At 38.9% G+C, this 22,437-nt stretch overlaps 1 protein-coding gene across 1 annotated transcript; it reads left to right on the top strand.

Annotated features, from left to right (window-relative positions):
* The first annotated feature begins 5,271 nt into the window (after positions 1 to 5,271).
* On the top strand, positions 5,272 to 22,146 carry LOC121946988 (synaptonemal complex protein 2-like). Its single transcript, XM_042491843.1, has 46 exons — positions 5,272 to 5,340; positions 5,419 to 5,559; positions 5,650 to 5,781; positions 5,876 to 5,980; positions 6,066 to 6,090; positions 6,545 to 6,630; positions 6,729 to 6,823; positions 6,921 to 6,955; positions 7,045 to 7,187; positions 7,328 to 7,380; positions 7,670 to 7,715; positions 7,929 to 8,033; positions 8,145 to 8,205; positions 8,427 to 8,575; positions 8,798 to 8,872; positions 9,195 to 9,281; positions 9,930 to 10,035; positions 10,382 to 10,539; positions 10,645 to 10,713; positions 11,036 to 11,075; positions 11,187 to 11,232; positions 11,370 to 11,449; positions 11,585 to 12,000; positions 12,096 to 12,220; positions 12,326 to 12,362; positions 12,449 to 12,507; positions 12,608 to 12,653; positions 12,791 to 12,834; positions 12,925 to 12,985; positions 13,155 to 13,320; positions 13,442 to 13,506; positions 13,600 to 13,785; positions 14,191 to 14,367; positions 14,566 to 14,718; positions 15,151 to 15,301; positions 15,906 to 16,213; positions 17,164 to 17,445; positions 17,604 to 17,655; positions 17,868 to 17,993; positions 18,941 to 19,116; positions 19,435 to 19,529; positions 20,026 to 20,125; positions 20,334 to 20,392; positions 21,370 to 21,438; positions 21,767 to 21,833; positions 22,059 to 22,146. Exons 1-46 carry the CDS (start codon positions 5,317 to 5,319, stop codon positions 22,113 to 22,115), a joined length of 4,938 nt encoding a protein of 1,645 aa, XP_042347777.1. The 5' UTR covers positions 5,272 to 5,316; the 3' UTR covers positions 22,116 to 22,146.
* The last annotated feature ends 291 nt before the right edge of the window (positions 22,147 to 22,437 follow it).

The following is a 22,437-nucleotide window of genomic DNA, read 5'->3' on the forward strand; positions in this document are numbered from 1 at the left end:
ACCACAGCAGCCCCTACTGATGGTCGGCAGTACTACTACTGCCATCAGCTTCAGTCGTATTTTAATTACAATAATGGTGTTGACCAAACTTTGGGTTGAGACCGCCAAAAAGGACAGCTGGATAAATCTCAGGGGTCGAGATAATAAACAGGTTGGGAGAGTTCAAATAAAATCTTTAAACTGTAGAAAATTATATTTTTTCATGTGTTTTTCTTATCTCTACTTTCTGTACTGATTTGAGTTTTTGCAGGCATTTTAAAAATTTCAAATAAAACAGGAAAATGCACTCAAAAAGACCACTTTGTTGTTGACCTAATTAAAACCCATCGACATATGCAACCATAGTTATGGCTCACAAGCAGACATGACTTCATTTTAACCTTTGAAACTTGAGCACATTGGTTTGAGTTCTTTACATGGGGAGAATGTGATGGGCAACTTAACAAGACATGGCCTGAAAATCGGCAAGAAATTTGAAAAAAATGACAAGAAAATTACTTGAAAATAAGGGGGAAAGAAGAAAAGTAAAAAACAAAAAGCAAACAAAAATGACCTGGAAAAAAGTCCTGAAAATTCAGATATATTCAAATATAATAGATAGTTATGATAATTACAAATATGATTTTCTGGACATTTTCCTCTTTTTTTAATTATTATTTTCTAATATGCACTAGTGTATATCAATATGTGTCTGCATGTGTATACATGTATGTATGTATGTATGTTTGAGAGTATCCAGTGAGGGCGGGGGCACATATGACCTGCTCCACTTTTATTTTGATTTATAAGGCTGGTAGAGAGCATCATCACAGAATCGCTTCATCTTCTCTCCTTTATTACACCACATTTGTTTTCATTTTACTCCCAAGGCCTGGCTGAATACATTACAGATTTCCCATGGGGCCATGGGGGCCAGCTCCTCCGCCACAGGAGACAATGGGATGACGGGGAGGGATTTCTGAGCATGCTTCATCATTAGAGGCATTAGCATTATTTTGACTTCAAAACATTATCAGGGGATTATCATTATTCTCTGTATTAGTGGGATAAGTGGACACGTTTGTGGGAGCATCGGTCAAGCGTATTGGTCGTAATAACAAATGGTAATAATTGCTCAGGCCAGTAAGTGATAATTGGAGACATAACAAGGGTTAGGTGTCGGAGGGGACTTTTTAAAAGGCTACATTTTAAAAACTTCACTATTTTTCTTTTTTCTTTTTTTAACTAACATTATTGGCTCTTTTACACTGTAGCTTAAAAGGCTCCTTTCCAGCATCAGAAAAAAATGTCCTCTCCCCTCTTTACTGATGCAGCTTCTACCTCATCTCCCATTTTTAGTGATTTAGATGAAACAACCCCCTCCACATCCCTCTATAGCAGTCATTTGAGACATTTTTTTAATGCCTGAGGGTAAAGTGGGACACAAAATCTGATTCAGTCCGAGGAAGATAACTAAGAGTAGAACATTACGGTGGAGATAATATGGCAATTGGGTTTAGCATACAGAGGTCAATGGCAGGTTAATGCACAATGTAATACATGACTGACAATGGGAGCTAAGGGGGGAGGGGCCATGAGGTCAAGGGGTGACATTAAAACTTGTTTTCGGTCAGTCTGGAAACAATATGAGCACAGTGTGGCAAATTATGCCCATTTATCATGTTTGTCATATGACTTTGGCCCGACAGATTTCTGTTCTACCTGCGTAGGAATCTAGCACAAATTATTATTTGTTTCTAAAACACTATATCCATTTGTGTAACTGATACTACCCATTAAAATATATGTGTGGCTGTTTCCATGCCCTCAAAAGAATAATTTGGTTTAAAATTTACTGCTAGATCTGATGTCACATTAGAGGTATATTGGATTTTTTTAGTCATGCTGAAAAAATGCAGTCTACTATTAATACTTGCTGACATATCTTTATTTTACTTCTTGTCAGCCATATTTTTCCTTTCCTTGGTCCTATTATGCAAGCATATCAATTTGCTATTGTTCATCTCCATCTTCCATCTATGAGCCTGTCTTTGGTGACAATAGAAAAGCCACGAGGAGGCTGAAAAAATGGGCAGATTTCCCACAACTCCAGTTGTCACCACACCTGCTCGAACTTTCACTTACAGTCATGCCGAACCATCTCTTTTCCTCCACCTCATTCACGTGTTCAGCATTCACAGCCGGCAGTGAAACTGATAGCATCTACATCATTTCAAGGACATACAATAACACCCACTAGCCAAGCCTTGTTACATGAATACATAGAGGAAAGGTTTCCAGCAACATTATTCCATGATTGAATTCCCAAGGACGAGGAAAAAAGAAAAAAAATGGGCAAGTGGAGAGGGAGGGGTGGCAGCAGACACAAGCTGTTTCTAAGGTTTGATTTTGGTGAGAATGCAAAATAAAATATATATCTTTAAAAAACATGAAGTTATGAAAAAATGTGACATGTGTTGTGAGTATATGGATATGCAAACACATGAACAGAATCCCTTGCATGTGTCAGATATGTCAGATAGTATGTGAAAGTAAATGAGAATAACAACAGATATTTGGTCTTGAAAAGCTTACAGCTAAGACCCCATTGGCTACTGAGCGTGCTATAAGCAATGCAGTTGAACATGTAAATTGCATGGTGTCTCCGCTCCTGGGGGTAAAATTGCTCCTCACTGCTCACTGCACCCTGTATAATAACCCTCTGGATTCTCCCTGTTTCAGGGTTTGGGGGATACCTGTCAATCAAATCAAAGTCAGACAGAATATATTTACATAGTTACACTACATTGCAACATCTGAGAGACACTGAAAAGAGATATTTCACGAAAAGGATCAGATCTGACCAAAATTATATCAGATTTTATCATCTGGATTTACACACATTGTTGGACATTTCTGTCATTTCTACAGTTTTTTAACACATACCTATGATCACACTGATACTGAAACATGTCTATTGTTAGAAAGCGAATTCTGTCCAGCTGTAATCACATTATATTATAGGACTTATTTGACTTCAGTAATAATGTAGAGATTGGTAGAAGATTAAAAAACAGGCTCTGGTTGATGAGATCTTCAAGTGGAGACACCCACCCAGAGGTTATAATAGGTACTGCATGTTGTTTAACACTTCTCATGAAGAAAATGTTTCTTATAATGATGTTATATGATAGACCTATTTAATAAACACACACACACACACACACACACACACATACATTAAAAGCACCATATGTCAAAACTAACAATATATTCATTTTATGCTTGCAGGCCGTACATTCAACTGACCATTAATGAAAGTCCATTAAAGTCCATTACATAAAATGTAAAGAGAACACAACTCAGACAACTGAACAAAAATGACCAACAATAAAGGGATCAGTGTCACAGCTGATGGGATCCCAGCTTTGCAATGGGTGAGCAGGAAGGGTGTTCTCACAGGAAATGGATAGTGAGTAGTTTTTTGGATATGAGAAGATTTCTCAAGGTGTCCAGCTCTTACAGCAGTATCTCAAGGCCCTTCATGACTATCAAGCTGACTTAAATGCTTCAAGTTGAAAAATCTGTTGTAAGTTAGTTTGCCATAACTACAAGCTCACTGTGCCCAAATAATACAAGGACAACATGGCGCACTTCATTTAAGATGCTGGCTAAAAATATGTCAAATTACATTGTGACATAAAATGTTAATTTTGTTAGACTTACAGAGGATTTCTTTGAATCGAGTTGGATTGAACATAAAATGTCAACTCTGGACTGACTTCGTCAGCAACACCAACACTAGGCCTAATGCACTTCTACCTGATGCCCACTGTGCCACTGTTTTGTACTTTCTTATTTAAAATTGCACACTATGATTTGATTGTCCTGGCATTTAAAAAAAATCACTTAAATGTGGACACATTAAATGGAGGTGACATCTACTGAGCGTTACATAAATACTCAGTCAAAATTAGTTTTATACACTAAAAGAATTTGGTCTGCTGAATCATTTTGCTTTGTATTCAGAGTTCATTTTTGATTCAACTGCTGTCAACCCAATGCCATAACCATGCAAAGACACAGTTTTAATGAATCATAAGATTAATGCATGTTTTGTTCAATAATAAAGTGCAGTTCCACATAATGTTCTGCTTGTAGAGCATAATGTTATTAATATTTTTGGTTGTGTATGCTATCCTTAATGAAAGCTGAAGACCCTCCTACTCTCCTGGCTAGCCAACTTCAGTGACTCAATGAGTTTTCTGGTTACTTAATGTTATTAATCTTTATGAAAAACTGTTAGTGACATTCTTAGTGACAAAATATATTAAGCGTAGCCTTGTTTTGCCTGTTTTGTTTCAGCTGATAGGAATAAACTGCTGTAATCAGCACATGTAGCTAGGCTACCATAACAGCAGCAGCTCTCAGGAGGAGTTAGATGATCTCTTGGGAAATGTGGTTGCTAAATACCAACAAAATAATTTTTGTTTCATCAATATGAGAACTGGGGCTTGTTTTTAATGTAAGCTATCCAACACAGGAGCCGATGTCTACTTAATCTAAGCTATGGACAGAAACCTCCCCAGGCTCCTCTCCTTCATCATCTGAACAGTGTCTGAGGACTGAGGTAACTGCTGGGTTTTGAATTAGAGGAGCAACCTGTCGCGCGCATGCGTGATCAGTGAAAATACTTTGCGCGGTTAGGGCCGGACCTGTCAAAACCGTAGACTACAGTCTGTGTTCAAAACTGAAAAACATTAGGTATCATGTCATGAGACCTGGCGATATTTGACATCACGGTAAGTAACCTTAAAAGACTAATAAAATAAATTAGTACTGCGGTGCCTGTTGGACGTTGACGTTGTTAGCTAGGAGAGGGAATGTCAGGTACGTTAGCATTAGCAGGAAAGCTAACGTCTGTTAGCAAACTATGAAGTGGTGAATTCATTAATTGCACAATAACAGTTGTGTTAAACGTCTGCTATCTCAGTTATAAAGCTATGAAGCTCGTGAACAACTCTGTGTAAAACCGTGGCCAACGTTACTTAAAAGAGACAGACAAATGTTACGAGGTTAGCTTGTCTCTGTTAGCCAACTGAAGTGAGCTCAGGAGCTTTTTGTCAACGTTTCGAAAAAGACTCCGATAGAGCCAGTCAGTGGCCCATGGAGTTTACATTATTTAGAGTTGAGGCTATGACGTTATTTACATTATGTTAATTATTGTTGAAGTGGCGTTAAGATTAGCCAGTTGATGTTTGCAATATATTTTTAACATTAGTCTTTTTAGAGACCGCAGAGGACAAGCTGCAGTAAAGCTGTTCAACAGAAGCAACAATGGCACCGAGGCCTAACAGTCAGGTGGGAGATCACGCCTTTAATAAAGCTCACATTACTTTGCTGTTGAAAAGTACATTTATTCACCATTTTCATGCACAGGTGGAGAAAGTTGTTGATGAGGTGTTAAGGAGTGGGGATGTCCAAGCACTGGATGCTTTCTTGCAAAGCAACATATACGAGGGGACCCCGATAAAATGTTCCCAACAGTTTCTCACCAAATTGGACAAACTTGTCAGCAGGGTGAGATGTAGCCAGCACACTTACTTTTAAATGCCAGGTCACCCTATTGTTTTTAGGTTTAATAAAACCATATCTGATTTTTTTATGTAGAGTTTGGATAAAAAAGATTCCAAAACAGCCAGTTTGGCTCTCGCTATCCTCTACAAATGTGGGAAGAACCTGAAACTACCTGGTGGCCCCCAAGGACTGTCAGGAATGATAGCTCAAGGCCTGCTCAAAAAGATAAGTCCACTTCCAGACACACAGACAAACACTGTGTGAGTGCTGCATAAGTAATATACTTTGACAGTTGTTGATTGAACTTTATTTTGTTCACATGGTTCAGTGGTTTGAGAAATGCAGGCAACTGTGGATCCTGTGTGGCCCCCAGTGGGACGAGACCCTATTCAACCTCTCTGAGGACTTCTTTGATGCCTTAATGGTGAGTTTATATCTAATAATAGAATGATGTACCACTCATGTTAGTGTTCATATTGTAAAACTATTTTCTTTCCTTCCTGCTACAGGTGGTTCATGAAGCAAGCAAAGAGGGTATGTTTTTGCATTTCTTTTTTTTAATGTCTTTTTATGTCAGGTGGAGTATATTTCCCCTTGAATAAGCAAATGTTATAATGTAGAAACTACATTATTTATGTAACAGTGTAATCTTAAAGTCACAGTATTACTTGAGAGGGTAACACATGAAATTAATAACTGCAACACACAGCATATTTACTCCAGAGTTAAGATGTAATCTTTTGTATCAGCTGTTACCAGTTCAGTAAATACCAGTACATATAAGTTGGTACTGGTGAACAAGATGTAAAGTTATGAAATATAGAGGTAAATAGTACAAAAGATTAAGCTGCAACTCTGAAGTAAATATGCTTTATGTTGCTGTCATCTAAACGTTACCTTTGAGTCTCTATGTTCACCTTTTGTGAGGAGTCTTAGTATATAAGAGAAACTTGAACTGTTTACATTATGCTGCACATGTTTCTTGCAGGAACATACAAAATCACAGAGTCATTTCTGTATCCTGTTGGTCGATTGGCAGTAGACCCTAGAATCTACATCCTGATCCAAAAAGAGGTTTGAAATGGTTTCTATAACCATTTTTTGGAGATGCATTAAAAAACTGTGAGTCAGGTATTTGCTCATAATTTCACTTTTTAATAATGTTCTTACAGGCAATTCGGAAATTCAACTTAATTCTGGACAAAATCCCAGTGGAGCTTAAGAAAGAGAGAAAGATTCTAATATCACAGGAGGCCTCAGATATCATGTATGTCATGGTAGTTTCCTCATAGTAAGGATCATTATTACTAATTTTGTACTGTGTTCACACACTCTTAAGATGCTTGTTCTTTAAATTTCTACAGGATCAAGCTCGCTGGTCAGATACTGAAGGGTGGTGGTAAGTATCTTTTATGAATAGTGCCATTTCTCCTCACCCAGAACCATACATAGACACAAAACATGTACAACACCATTTGTTTGTGTCAGACTACGACTTGCAGATAGGCCTGATGGAGGCATTGTGCAGAATGACCACTCCTGACCAGAGGAAGGAGCGGGCTGATAAGTGGTTCAGCATGGAGCATGTAGCGAGTGCCTTTGTCAAGATCCGTGATTCTGAGTTTGAGACGGTAAAAATGTTTGATTTGTCCAAGTGCATCACCTTTACCTTTCATTGTATATTTTTTGCACTACAGTGGTACTGTATTACATTAATATAACTAAAGGAGCTCAGCTACATAGAATTTAATAAACGTGTGTGTGATTTCAGGATTGTCGCAACTTTTTGAACTTGGTTAACGGGATGCAAGGAGACAGGAGAAGGTACACATATGTAAATTTTACTGTAATTATTATTTTACACCCTTGACTCTAGCACAATTAGATAATGAATTAAGGTGACTCTTTTGGTGAAAGTTTTACCTCGCTACCCAGTGATATCACGCACCGATAGAATGAACCAGTGTCGTTCTGTGTCAGCTAATTTCTAACATCCTTTCAGTACATTTTTTAAATAGAAACTGTACTTTGGGGTCTTTGATGGGATGAAAGTACAGGACACATGCGGTGAAAGACACCTATTTTTAATAACAATGTCCTTTCTGTACTATAGAGTGTATTCCTATCCTTGTTTGGAGGTTTATCTGGACAAGCATGAGGTTAGTATCAACAGCGTTTCTTTAGTTCAAAAAAAGGAAGAAAATGTCACATTCAGGCAATGGTAACAAACGTATAAATAACCTTCTGCCTTAATGTTACAATTAACTGTTCATTTAAGTGTTGAGATTGTTTACATTTAAGGGTTAATGTCACAATCCGTAATTTACTTGAATTAGTAGGTGGGCTCAAAGAATGTGGTTGTATTGTTGCAGCTGCTGATGCCCGCTGATGAGAAGCTGGAAGAATTTTGGATCGACTTCAACCTTGATAGCCACAGCATCTCCTTTTACTTCTCTTTGGCTGATGAGGAAGCACAGGTAACTCACAATAAATCCTGAAAGTGAGAATCTAAAGTGCAACATTTACATAATCAATAGTAGATGTATGTCTATTCGAGCTTATAGTAAAGCGGTTTCTTCTTCAAGCAGGAGGGCCAGTGGGAAACAATATGTATCAATGACAATGAAGTCCAAAGCTACACTGTCACAGGTAATAAAAGTACAAAAGCACTGCATTTGCATATACTCGCTCAGCCCTTCACCCAAATATTCAACACTATTATGTGTAGTGTATTACGGTATTACATGTCTCCTTTTTGATTTGCATGTGACTGGCCGTGTCTTGAAAGTATTTATGCTTATGTGTCTGTGTATGTGTTTGTTCATAAGTGAGAGAGTGATACTATAATACAGAGTGTTCTTTATCTTCAGAGGAGGGCAAGAGGAAAGTCTTGCAGTTAAAGTTGTCAACGGTGGTGATCGTGGGTGCGGTGGAAGGATCAAGTCTTACCATCCACTTCAGCTGCTCCCTAGACATTCTGCAGGCTGCTCGTACTGTCTATGGACACAGCAAAAACAAAGTAGGTCATGACTTATTCACTTCATCCATATAAGCCAAAGTGTTAGTAAGAATAATCTGTATTTTTGTGTCAACAAAATACAAAAATGTGACACTGAGAAGAACTTTGCTTCCTGTGACAAAAAAGTTTTGAATCCACAGCATTCTTGCTTTTTATCTCAATAGAGTCTAGTGTGTGTTTATAGTAAAGCAGTTTACATTAACAGGCATCTCTTCGTGTCAGGGCTTTGTGGGGAAGACAACCGCATCTGTTGTGAAGACTACCATTAAAATTATGAGGGAAGATAACATATCGCAGGTAAAAAAAACTGTCTGTTAACATTATACTGTCAGTATACAGCTGTGATGTGATCAATGTTGTCATTGCATAGACAAATTGTACAAATGGATACAGTTGGGGCAGCTGTCTATTTATGGATGGGGCCGGCTCCTTTTTGAGATATGCTTAGATCAAATTGTCAGGACGGAAGGTGTAAGTTACATTCAATGAATGGGATATGGGTTCAGACAATATTGTGATATTGTATTAGAAGGGCTTTTACATTTTAAAAAAGCGATGAAATAGTCCAAATCAGCATGAGGTATTTGTGTGTCTTCACTGCATGCCACTCTGCTTGCAGGTTGTTCCAGAGAGTCAGATATCCCTCAGTGAAAGTGAGAAAAATACTGAACCCTGCATTTTACCTGCCCCATCTGCACCTGCACAGGTGAAAGACATTTGTAGTTGTGTTTACTGTGTATTTAATGTTCTGAAGAATGCATAGGTTTGTCAGTGACAACCATCTTTGACAGTTAGTGAGCCCAGAAACATGCGCAACCAGGTTCTCCAGGTCTTTTGGATTTTTGCATCTACAGTAGTTATTAATACTAATTTAGCTGATGTATAGTCAATGTAAATTTGTACATTTTATCTTATTAACCTAAGTAGATTATGTTTATGTCAATAAAAAATGACCCATCAGTAGATTGTTTGAGGGAGAGAGGATTAAGGATCGTTAAAAAGACTTAAAGTGCTGCTTTTGGTAGCAACTTTGCAAGTATGCACCTGACACTTTGATCTTAAGACGAAACGGCTTAAAAACTAGCAGTCAAGGCCAGCAGGGGCGCAGAGAGCAAGGAAACCAACGTATCAGGTTCAGCATTTTGCTTACAAGCAGTTTACCTACCAAGGAATTGTTGACACTGAAGACATTGAGTCTATTGGCTGTAAATTTTCTACATCTTGTGTTGTTACCTCCATGTGGAAGGGGCTACAAAAAAAAGAAAAAATAAATCCTTTAAGTGTCATATTTAAATTGACCATTTACGGATGCCACACACAAAAACTCACACAGTCATTCTGATTTTCCATTCAGATGGTGACCCCAACCAAGATGAAGATTTCAGAGTCGACTACCTTCATTAGCGGCAGTGCAGGAGGAAGTGTACATGGTGTCAAAACCTTCTCTGCTGTGATGACAAGTACGAAAATACTGCTGTAACACCAGTCTTATTGTGATTATTGTATCATCAACCCTTAGAAGTCTAAAAATTTTAAATAAGTTAAATTTACATTGCTATTCCTTTTTTAAAAAATATGTTTCTTAATACAGAGCCTCTTGTTTTAACAGTGTATCACTGTACCCTAAGGTTGTGGATTAGTTAGGAGAGATTCTACTATGTCACATAGTCAGAGAAAAAAAGTGGTTATAGATTGGAATAAATCAAATTAAGATAACTTCTTACTTTCATTTTTATTTTGTACAAAAATGAATTAAAGCAAAGCTTGCTGATTCAGCTCTCAGCTATGTTCTTCTTTCTATTTTAGACACTTCAGCCAAAGGTAAAGAGAAACCATCTCTGGAGATGGTCCGTTCATGTGACAGGCAAGGCGAGCTTAACCTGGCAAAGCTAAGGACAGCTGCTAAGACCTACAGTAATGGCACAACACCTAACCGCGCAATAACAGGTTGCATGACAGAGCAGGTATGACACATACTGAATTTACTTCATTAAAACTCAGCATGCCCAAAATTTGACATCACAATATGCAAAATGTGATTGTGATTAAATTCATGGTGTCTGTCTCAGAGCGCTACATCTCTACAGAGCACAGCTTCCAAACTGTCCAACAAGAACAAGGTTGGCAAAAACAGAAAGGTATATTCACAAGATTAATATATTTATAAATAAAGTTTTAGTTAAGAGTTTTCTACTTTTGTTGAATCACTGTGAACTGTTTTCAGTATACATGTATGAAGGGGTGATTGAAATTTTGAACCTGCTAAATAGTTATGTGTCCTAACTAATTACATGTGCTAAGTTTAAGAAATAATCTGATGACCCTAGGCCCAGATAATATTTGAGGTTTTTGGTCCCAACCTGTCAGGCATAACTGGTATATTTTCGTGTAATCCATAGAAGGGAAATTGTTTTTACACAAAATATATCATTCTTTTATTTGTCTGTGCTTGCCTCACAGAGCATACCACTGGCTGAACAGGGAGAGGAGCAGCTTCTGGGTATTGTATTGCTATAATGACTTGCTGTGGACTTAAGCTTAGACAGAAAATACCGCTACATTGTGTTTCTTCAGAGACTCTTGAGCCATCCACTGATCTTTTTACTTACAGAGCCCAATTACGTGCCTGACACCCAACCCACAACTGGGAGAAACATGTAAGAACCTCCACACTGTTTGCAAATCTACTGCTATCAGAGTAGCTGATTCTCTGATTGGTAATGTTGTGCATTTTTGTTGATACAGTATGTATATATAGTGTGTATATCTTAACATATATTTGTTCCGATATCAGATCTTTAAACTGGAGCAAACTGTCAGTCTCTGAAATGCTAATGATGCCCACACAGAAAATCAATTCTCTAACAAGACCTGGTAAGCAAAGAGGTCATCAAATATCTTCACTATCGAAGATGTTACGGAATATTTTGTTTAGTAAGAAAAAACTGTTGTTGTTGTTGTCATCAAGCTTGTATTTTGTTTCGAAATTATATTCTTTTTTCTCTTTAGAGTCTCTTTCAAGTCTGGAGCGACAGCAGGAGAGCCTGTCCTCAGCACAGAGATTGTCAGTTTCAGGCTCAAGCTCAGTTGGCCAAAAGCAATTTCATACAGAACTCACCCAGCGCCTGAAGCAGGTCCTCAATGAGAGGAACCCAGATCCTGCACCTCAGGAGCCATCTGATATCAGAGAGGCTAAAGGCAGAGGCTCTGTGGAGCGCTGCGCTTCAAAACGGTGTGCTCCCAAAGAACAGCAGGCCCAGAGAAAGGGCTCGGCCAAAGGGAAAATCAAACGTCAGATGTCAGTGGAGGCACAAGCAGCTCTAATCAAAGCTCCAGCTAAGACCACCACAACAGAAGCTCTGCACAAGAGAGTACCACATAATGTTAAGGCTGACACTAACTGGGACCTTTCAAGCAAAGAGAAGGTATGATTTCTGTAGGCTCAAAACATCTTACAGACTATTTTGAGATTATTAATGTTGTATATTGCAATTCTCACACCTTCTCTGTCTCTGTGCAGAGAGATGCAGAGGTTGCAGGCAGCATGGTGAAGCTCATCTCTAGCCGTTATGAGAGTAACACCAAATCCACAGCAAAAGATGCAGAAATTATCCCTCAGAGCTGGATTCCTCCTCTTGTCAACAGGTATACAAAATGTTAATTGTAAAGCAACAATATGTTGTACAGTAGTAAATGAACAAATGTCATTGTTAGCATAACTGTGCTGCTTGTTGACTGTTTATCTTATAGGCCGATTTTCAATATGAGCTGGTCATCAACAGCTAAAGTAAGTCATTATTACTATATGGTGATGAGCAACTTTGTTACTCTTCTCCTGCTTGATTTTCTAAATATGGTCTTTATCTGCTATAGAGAGAAGTATGCCTCATGAAATCCAACAACAAAACCACAGCAAACTCTACAAGGCAGAGGTCATTTAATTCAGTTAAAATATTTGAGGGACATTTTGATATTTTTGTGGTTTTCAGTGCATTTAGAGACGCATTTAATGCCTTTTATTCTGTTGTACAGAAAAGATGTTTTCGCATTCAGCGGCGATTCACCATTAAGTGCTGGGGTAAATATTACTAATAACTAATAATAGATGATTACTAATAACCGATGTAACTGTATACATTGATGCCTAAATGTATTATACCTGAGTACTCAGTATGCCACTGTGGGGTGTTTAAAGTTTTTGTTGTTGCTCCTTAGGGGAAGAATAAAACCTTCAACAACATCTCAGCCATATCAAGCAGGTAGGTCTGACATGCAACCTTTTAGACAGAAGCCTTTTGTTAAAATTTTGTATTAAAAATGAATTTCATATTCCTTGTATTGTTTGACAGTGGCATCCATGACTCCTCAGCGCTCCACAGCACAACCAAGAAAAAACAACCTGTGGTAAAGGTATACTTTCATTGTACTGTGATGTCTTTATTAAAAGTATTGTTTATGTCTCTGGTTAGAGCAATTATGCAGCAATGCCTTTCTTTCTTTCTTTCTTTCTTTCTTTCTTTCTTTCTTTCTTTCTTTCTTTTTTTTCCTTCCCTGTCTTCTGCGACCTTGTGTGTTGCAGGAGAAGCGTTATGTGAAGAGGCATCTGTTCAGTGACACAGACACTGACTATGTCACAACAGATGTCAGCTGGCTGAGGGAATCGAGCAGAAAACATAAGCCCAAAGTTGCCAAATACTCCAGACAGGCACCCGTCAAGCCTAAAGCTGTGTCACCTCATACTTCGTGTAGGCCAATAAACTCACACGCTTGCTCACAATCTTGAAATAATTGCATTAGGACTGAATGCTGATAGTTATTTAAAAACATGATATTTCCATAAACAAATCAGGCTTTCTTTCATTACAGTTGAATCCCCAGGTCTACCCCCAACCTCTCCAAAACCTGTAAACAGTGCTACCAATCCCATTAAGGTAAGGCAGTGTTGTTTTTTTTGTACATAATATACCTCAAGCCTGTGATGCACTATCACTCACAGCCACAGTGTGTCACTGTTGTGTAATCAGAAGAAGCCCGATGTGAAGAGGAGAGTAGGGCAACCAATCAAGGCAGTAAAGCCAACAGTAGAACCCAGTAGACCACCTGCAGCAGGCGGGAGGCCTCGGAGAACTGCTGCCACCTCTGCCAAGAACTACAAGGAGCCAGACACTGATGACAGCCAGTCAGAATCAGAGGAGCCTCCCATTTCAAAGGTAAAATACTTCTCTTTATCTTATGTCACTTTCTTTTCTGGTTGTCGCTCTTATTGTGAATGCACATGCCAATAAAATTAGGTTTGTCCTGATCAGAATATTTTATCTTCAGTGTCCATCTGAGTTATTAAGTCTTGTGGATCTGCCCAATATACCAATTATGATGTATTGTTAATTTAAATAATGTTACAGATCAGTGGGAGAGAGAAGTAAGAGTAAGAGACATCTTAACTCCAAATAGCTCAAAAGTGAATGATACAATCTCTCATGCAGTCAAAGGTGTCACGTAGTTTGTCACACAGTTGCAGTGAGTTTTGTACAAACATGTCAAACATTAATGTTATCTAATTATAATGCTGTTGGAGATAGACTGAAATCATACTGTCTTTGTCCTCATAATAATAGCACTCCTCCACTAATCATCTGGAGAATGCTGATAAAACTCACACGGCAAATCAAGTGACAAAGAAAAAGATTGCCAGCATGCAAACAACCAAGAGTTATGTGAATGTGGAGAACAACCATCGTCGCAGCCGGTCAGAGGCGGAGGTGGAGTCGAAGTCAGAGCAGCCACCCACTTTGGTATGAAACTTTGGTATTATTGATGTGATATCATTTTAATGAGGCAACAACTGTGGCTAGTGGGCATTTGAAAAATGTGAATACTGTTTCTAGAGTGAATGTTTCTGAAGCAAAATCACGCTTAGCTTGTTGACAGTATGTCAAAGAAAAGCAGTAGACTTTAAATGTTTAATTCCTTTTTGGTTTTTCTGCCAATAGAAATATTTTGTAGGCCAGCACGGGAAGACTGAAAAAACCCATTTGGAGGCTCCAGAAGCAAAGAAGAGAAAACAACCTGAACATTCCACGGATACAAACAGGAGACTGGAAAAAAACAATCAGTCAGATCTGAAAAAGCCATCTGGTCTCAAGGTGGGACCCCAGCCCTCAGTTTAGGTCATTCCAGCTTACCTTTTGAACAATATGCTTTGTGAATTAAGCACATCTGATGATATAAGCTTTATTTTGGAGATTGTCTGTTAATGTTCCCATTGGGCAAATGTTCAGTTCTGCAAAGAAAAATACATTATGAAAATTATATGCTATTCAGTGCAGAATGTTATGGCATTAATGAATGGCTAGCTGAAACATGAGAAACATCCCTAAAGCATGTTCAGCTGATAAGTATACATTACATATCTAAATACAGCATACTGTATATCATTTCAAAGCAAAAGGGAAAAAAATCATGCCACTCTATAGCTATATTAAGCTGAGAATGGGCTGTTTTTTAAACATTAATGCTCCCATTGAGGTATATGTCTTTTTTGTTTGATGATCAAGAAACAATTTGTTCCTCAACAGCAGAAACCTGAGAAAGTTCTTCCAGAACTTTCAAAGTTGAAAAAGAAAATTGCCATTCCTGCTCAAGAACAGATGAATGGATTAAATGAGTCCTTGGCTGTCCGCCAGTCCTCTTTCTGTCCGTCCCCTGCTGCGATCGAGACGATGAGATGTAAGATTTTGGAAAGCCACTTACCAATTGTTTGCTAACATCAGTTCATGTTTCATAGTGGGTTAAATGATTTCCATTGCAGTTGCCAAATATAATAATAATGATAATAATAATAATAACTTTATTTATATAGCATCTTTCAAAACAGTTGTTTACTGAGTGCTTTGACAGACAATGCAAAGGCAGTAACTCAGGGAATAGTAAAAGTAAAAATCAACAAACATGCCAAACAGAGAAAGGTCTAGAGCAGTATATTAGTGAAGAGCCCTTTTGACACTTACAAAACTTGTTTCCTATCATTGAAAAAGATCGTTTAGCAAGATAATGTTTGATTTACACTTACTGTAGCAACTCTGCATGTAAACTAACTCGAGTAAGTCAAGGCACCTGGCTTTGGGGATTATTTATTATGCCAAGTGCCAGTCATGAGATATCTTGTATTAACTCCCTGTAAAAGTGTAAAATGTGTGTATTAATCTGTTTGTACTAAATGCATTGTCACTCACCTTCATGCAGAAAAGCATGTATATATTGACCTTCTACTCTCTCTGCAACTTTTGAGGCCAGCTGCTTAAACATCTGTATTTATTTTGGATCCTCACAGCTGCTGAGAGGTCTGCCCCAACTTTGGGTTTGACCTGCTCCCCTCTCCTCACCCCACAAGGATCCCCACTCCCTGCTTCCCCGGACCCTCCCTGCAAGGACACCCCTTCGCCAATCCGCCTGCTACCCAAACTTCACTCTACAGTCAGCAGTAAGGGAGACTTCAGGCCCTCCTCTTTCTACAGTGGAGAAAAGAAGCACAGCTCATCCAAGACTCAATCCATCCAGTCCATCCCTTCTCTCCCTTCACTGACCCCCAGAGGTCAAACCTCTGCACCCGGTGCTCCCACTGGACTGAGTGCAGCAGAGGTAAAACAGCACCTCTCTGACACCCTATGTAGTTCTCATGGCCATATATGTGATAAAGGTTGCAATCACATTCAGAATTGCATGCTCTGTTTCACCCCAATGATAGATACAGTATCCGGACAGTGCAGCCAAAACTATGTTGTAGTTGTCAAATGCAACTGGACTTAATAATCTTCAAAAAGTTTAACTGCTCACCTCAGAGTCTTCACCAGTTCTGGTGACTGGTGGGGAGTTCTCTGGTATTTAACATCTTTTAGTGATTCACACACACCTTTGCACCACATGGAAGTCATTGACGTCACTCGACAGTCGCGTGAGAATCACTGGAGTGATATGAACGGAGGTGTGAGTTATTAGATGACTGAAGGCCTTCATAATCAGTAACCTAGAATTTAAGGAAGTAGGTATGTGACCTAGACATTGCTGGTTGAAATTCCCAGGCCAGCTGAGAAAACGTGGGCAGAGAAAGTAAAGAAGTAGCACTTCCCCCCAATAAACAATCATTTTTGATCATTGGGGTTTGCTCTTAAAGCAGTTTGGTTACATTGAATCTCAACAGCTAACAGTTGTTAGGGTTAACAACAGAGGACGGAGGTTTTACCAAGCCATTCTCAGGAGTGTGTGTGTTACTTTGAGTGTGAAGAGATTCAACTTTCCCTCATAAATGCATCATGTAATTACGCAGAAACTGTTGGAATTGCACATGATGTTCTCAATGGTTAAGCAACTTGATTAAAATGACCCATTTAAGTCCAGACAGAGCAGATAATAGCACTGCAGCTCTTCATCTGTGCCTCTTAATGCATTGTTGAAAATGTCTGTCATTCTACTGTCCCGAATCCATGACAGACGTGGTGATTAGATAACGACTAAATGAGTGGCCATATTTCTTCTTGCCCATTATTTTCTCACCACTTTCTGTCCCTCTCCATTCCTTTATTTGTTTCCAGATAAGTCCAATCCAGCAGTGTCGACCCTCATCAGGTCGATCTCCTTTGTCCACTCGACCACTGTTGACATCCACACTCCTCGAGCAGGACAAACCGTCTATGCCCTCTCCTCCTCAGTCTCCATTCCTTGACGACACCATCAACCAGGGGAGCCACTATGGCTTCAGTAAAGTGTCTTCAGCGTCCTGGGTTTCACTGAGCCAGTCGTCCAAGTCATCAGTACTCATTAGTAGAGTTAAGGACAGCCCCGCTCCTGCCCCGGCTGTGCCTCATAAAGCAGAGGTAGGGCTTTACCACACTTTATGTTTTATGGTAAACTGGCTATAATTGGATAGTTAGATGCACTGAACAACCATTAACTCCTTCAGTTAATTATTATAATTTTAAAACAGCTTTTGTCATCAAACAAACAACTAATGCATCACTGTCTGTCGTGACAGAAAACACCATCTTCAGACCGAGACCCGACTTCTGAACAGCTTCATATCTCAGGTAAAAGACCTTTTGTGTTAAGCTTTGTCATTGACAGGTGCTACAGTTGCAGATTGGTCCCATCTGCACATAAAATGTTGCAATTCAACATAATATTTCCTCTAATGTAATTCCATATAATGATGCCCCCCACGGTCAAATCACTGATTTGTTTTCTGTGTTTAACAGTTGTATACTGGGTAATGTATTATAGCTGCTGGTTCTTCTCACAGGACCTAGTCGCAAGCGCCACATCTCGTCCAGTAATTCTGAGGAAGATGAGAAGGAAGAGAGGAAGCAAAGCAAAATGAGAGGGCAGCGTTCTCCTCGAATGAAACCAAGGAAGTTGTTCAAGTCCTGTAAGTCCGGTTACCTGCTAAGTAAATACTTGTCAGTTAAGTTGGGAACAGAATTTCCAAAGTTCTGATACATTAACTTCTATTGGGAAGTCAGCGCCTTGCTTGCAGAGAAATGCTCATGTAAACATGAAAAACATATACTTTAACAGACGCAAGTATTATGAATGTCACCATGTTGTCTGACAGCATGAAGATCGTGTCATTTCATCAACCAACAAAACTTGTTTCTTTGGTTTGATTGTATATTTGAGATATTCTGTGATTTAGTTAAGCTAGAGTTCATCAGGAATCTTGGTTATAACGTACTTGCTAACTCATCATTTACATGCTATATGTTACACAATTAACGTAATAACAGAGATCCATAATTGCAGTGTTAAATGTGTTAAAGTCTTAAACGTGGCCACTTTTACTAGTTTTACCTTGAGTAATCACACTGTCTCCTGTGTGGGATCATACGTGTATTTCCTCATTGATTCAACAACCAGACCTTGTGGTCAGGCCCAGAGCTGGAGAGAGCAAAGTTATTTAGAAGCTGAGGAAAGCAGGCTAAATGATGTGTGTGTGTCCAATGCATAGACTGTATAAGTAATGGATTTACCTACCGTGATGTCACCCATTACTTTGTGGACTGCCATATTGAAGACTTGAGTTTGGAATTTAGGCTGTTGCCATGCTGTTTTTTTTTTTTTTTTGGAGCAAGACATGAGCATATTTGACCAAATGTATACCAACAGCAAAGTACTTCTTGTAATAGCTGAGATAATTAAAAAAAAAGTATTTTTCATCATTGTCTTGTTTAGATAACCACATTGCAGAGACGTTTATGTTTTCAAATATTCAATGCATTCTTTTTTTAGCTTTGGAAGAAAACACTGTATGCAAGTGTATGATTTAAAGTTTTGTCGGGGGGATGTTAACGCTATCGATCGGTCTGTTACCCTCAGTCGCTGAGGTGTCTCCTGTGGATGAGATGAGCCACGTGACGTCTTCCCGCACGATAAGCTTCAGTCACTGGGAGACAGACATGGACATGGATGAAGATTTTGAAATGCCAAAAATTGCTGTAAACCCAAGTAACCTGTGCCAGCAATTCAGCACTGAGCTGAAGAAGAAGTTTCAGGTCGGACACGCATACACACACAAGCACGCACATTTCATTCATCAACAGGGAAGGAGAACATGCAGCATTTACTTCATCACTGACTCATTATCTACATAATGAAAGACTTAGAGAAGGCACAACACAACAAAAAAATAATGTGCGTTTTGTGTTAAGAGGGATGACCCTGTGTCTTTTAGAAAGCTGCTTTTTGAGCAGTGTTTTCTCACATGTTCTCTTGAGCACTTTCTATCTCGTCAGCTATGTTTTCACAATCTTGAAATGCTGTTTAATGATGGCTTAACTGAACCACGATCTATTAAATGAATTTGTTTTCAGAATCGTCATAATATGGTGGAAGTTTACAACAAGCAGTCATTAAAGACCGTCCAGCAACATGTCTCCTCCCTCAACATACAAGTTACCAAAAACAGGTCAGTTAGGTCAGGTCAAAATAACTGATGATAAAAGCTGATTAGAGATAATAGTAGATTTTGTGCTGATGAGGAGATGGATGTAATGCATTTATTTTGGTATTGTCCTGTTGTTACATCGTTCTGGCAGCAGGCGGCAGATTGGCTAGCTGAACAGGCAGTCCTTTTACCTTTATCCCCTCTCAAAATTATTTGAGGTTTTCAAGATGATTGAAATATGTTATGAAACATCACTGTAGTGCTTGGCAAAATTTATATTAGTTTAGTTTCAGTGAATTACTATCTTCAAGGTAAATTTATTCTAAAAGGTAAAGAAAAAAGTTTAAATAGAAATAAATGGGAGTTTCTGATCGTCTTATGTTAGTGATATTTACTCAGCATGTATGTAGATACGTGTATTGCATGAATGTTTACATATATATATTAATGTTAATGTGTAAAAAACAAACAAAACAGATCAGTCCTAGCATTGGTTTATTCTGTCTCCTCTTAACAGGACTCAGAGGCTGGAAGAGGTTCAGAACGTCCTCTTGAAAGAGATCCGCAAACTGGAGCAGAATGACACTGTGCTGAAAAACATGGAGAAAGACCTTGCTGTATGCCTCTTCTTCTCTGCTCTTTCCTTTTTACACACAGAGACACACTTTTTCAACATGTTTGGGGGAGAATGAGGACAGTAGCATCATCAAACAAAATATTGCATCATACAATAATCAGTCAGATGCGACCGTCACTAAATATAATGTGTTCTTGATGCTTGTTTGAGCAGTTTCAGATCAGTGTTTGGTTTCTGTTCTTCCACAGATCTACTGGCAAAAGCAGGTTGTGGCTTTCCATTCTTACAAGGAGCAGGAAACCATAAGGTGGATTTTTGGCGTGTGTGTGTGTGTGTGTGAGAGAGAGAGACAGAGCACTGTAAAAGCCACATTGTTTGTTTAGTTCTGATTTTCTGCTACACTCTTATCAATCCAGTTCTGACAAGCCCAATACTCCATATAGTAAATGCCAAATATTCTCACACTTGTTCAGGGAAACATGGATTAAAAAGCACTAAAAATAAATTCTTCTTCAGGCTTATCATCGTAAGCCAAATATGCACCCTGAGCTAGAAAGGATGTGGCCAGTGTTTCTTCATATGATTTAACTAAGTTCACCGATGTTTATTTAGCAAGCTTGTCCCTACTATTATCCAGCCGGGCAGCGCTGTCTGCAAAGGACCGTTTTGTTGTACACAGGTTTTTGGTTATTGTTGCTTTAAATAAGTGATCACAAAGTATTTGATTTTTTGAGTTAATATAGAGCATCCAGATTCATCAGCATGCCTCTCCTCTCCCCATGCTTTCATTAACATATGATCCAAACAGTGTCCTTACACACATGAAACGGGGCACTCATAAAAGCAGGATTTCAACACTGTTCTTTTAACTTGACAAGATCAGATTTAACAAATATTCCCCTCTGTCTAATTTCGGTCAAAGCATGCATGCTTTTGACCCTCTTCATTGTCTCTTCTAGCCATACATGAGTGTCTCAGTTCTTTCTGCTGAAAGCACCTCGTTTACGTATTATCTGACTGTCTTCATGATTCAGAGCAGTGATGCTGTGAGATGGACGAGCTGCTTCTTTTTGTCCACATTATTTCCCCCAAACTGTAGAGTTTATTTTTCATTCTTGATCAGATCCATGTTTCTCCACATTTGTAGAATTCATCACAGGCCCCCTCACCCCCCATCCCCCAACAGTATAGTTACATTTGTCCTTTACCTTGAGCTCGTGTGTTTTCTCACCTTCTTCGTCTCTCCCTCATTTGGTTGTGTGATCTCTGTTTCCTTCCTTCCAGAAATGAGACGCTGAAGAAAGCCCTCCAGAATAACGTGTGTCACAGTTTGGAGTATGAGGAGAGATTATTCTCATCCAGGTGTGATCCTCAGACCTAAAGTTCACAGCTCACATCTAATTCGTGCTCCATTGTGTTGCCTGAGTGTTAGATGTGTAATTAGCTGTGTAAATCTGAAGCTCAGGAGGCTATGAATGAAGAACATTCATTCACAGTTCATCTTTTTTTTTTAATAGGGCATGTCACGTCTGCCTGTCAACCTGTCTGTCCAATGATTATTTGCTGGGTGGCTGAATAACGTTTTGCTTATCTCATGGTCTAATGTGTCAACTCGTCCCCTGCTTGTCCTGAATGTGTCATATTCTGTGTTACCGCCCTAAAATCCCTGCTGCTCTGTGTGCTCTTCTCAGATGTGCCTAATGAGAAAAGACATGAAGTCAGTTCAGGACAGACTCCTCAGTGAGATGGTGAGTAGACGCCACGCAGGTGGCTCTTCAGTGTGGAACAGACCACAACAACTACGCTGGCTTTCACTCAGTGTCCTTCACTCTGTCAGCACTACAATCCTCATCTGAAATCCTGAAATGTAACGTACAGTCTGGGGAGAGTTCATGACTCAGACAATGTTGTGTAAGGATTTAAATGAAGTATGTATCATAAATGTTCCTTTTCTTCTCATGTACCTTTTGTAGCAAGAAGAGGAGGTCCAGAGTGTAAAGAGAGGTCTGCACGCTTTGTTTTTCCCCTGATGGAGCCTCGTTCAGAGCTGCCAAAGGTCTCTGCACTGTAGACACAGTTGTTTATTTCACCTTGTGATGCTCGCTGAGCTGCGTACTTCAGCTGTGCTCGTTTCATTTCAAGTGTTTGAAGTGTTGATTGTTCCAGGATCTGCTTCAAGTGAATTTATTCTGATGGTTTGTTGGTATCTTGTCTGTTTTAATTAGTAATGTTACACTATTCTGATATTTATTATTTGGTGGAATTTATAAACTCAGTCATTTTATTATTTATTCTTTGAAAGCTTTAAGTGATTTTATTCTGATGTTTGTTGGTATCTGTTTTTATTAGTAA

This window comes from Plectropomus leopardus, chromosome 8 (genome assembly GCF_008729295.1).
Source record: "Plectropomus leopardus isolate mb chromosome 8, YSFRI_Pleo_2.0, whole genome shotgun sequence".
In the NCBI taxonomy this organism is placed as follows: domain Eukaryota; kingdom Metazoa; phylum Chordata; class Actinopteri; order Perciformes; family Serranidae; genus Plectropomus; species Plectropomus leopardus.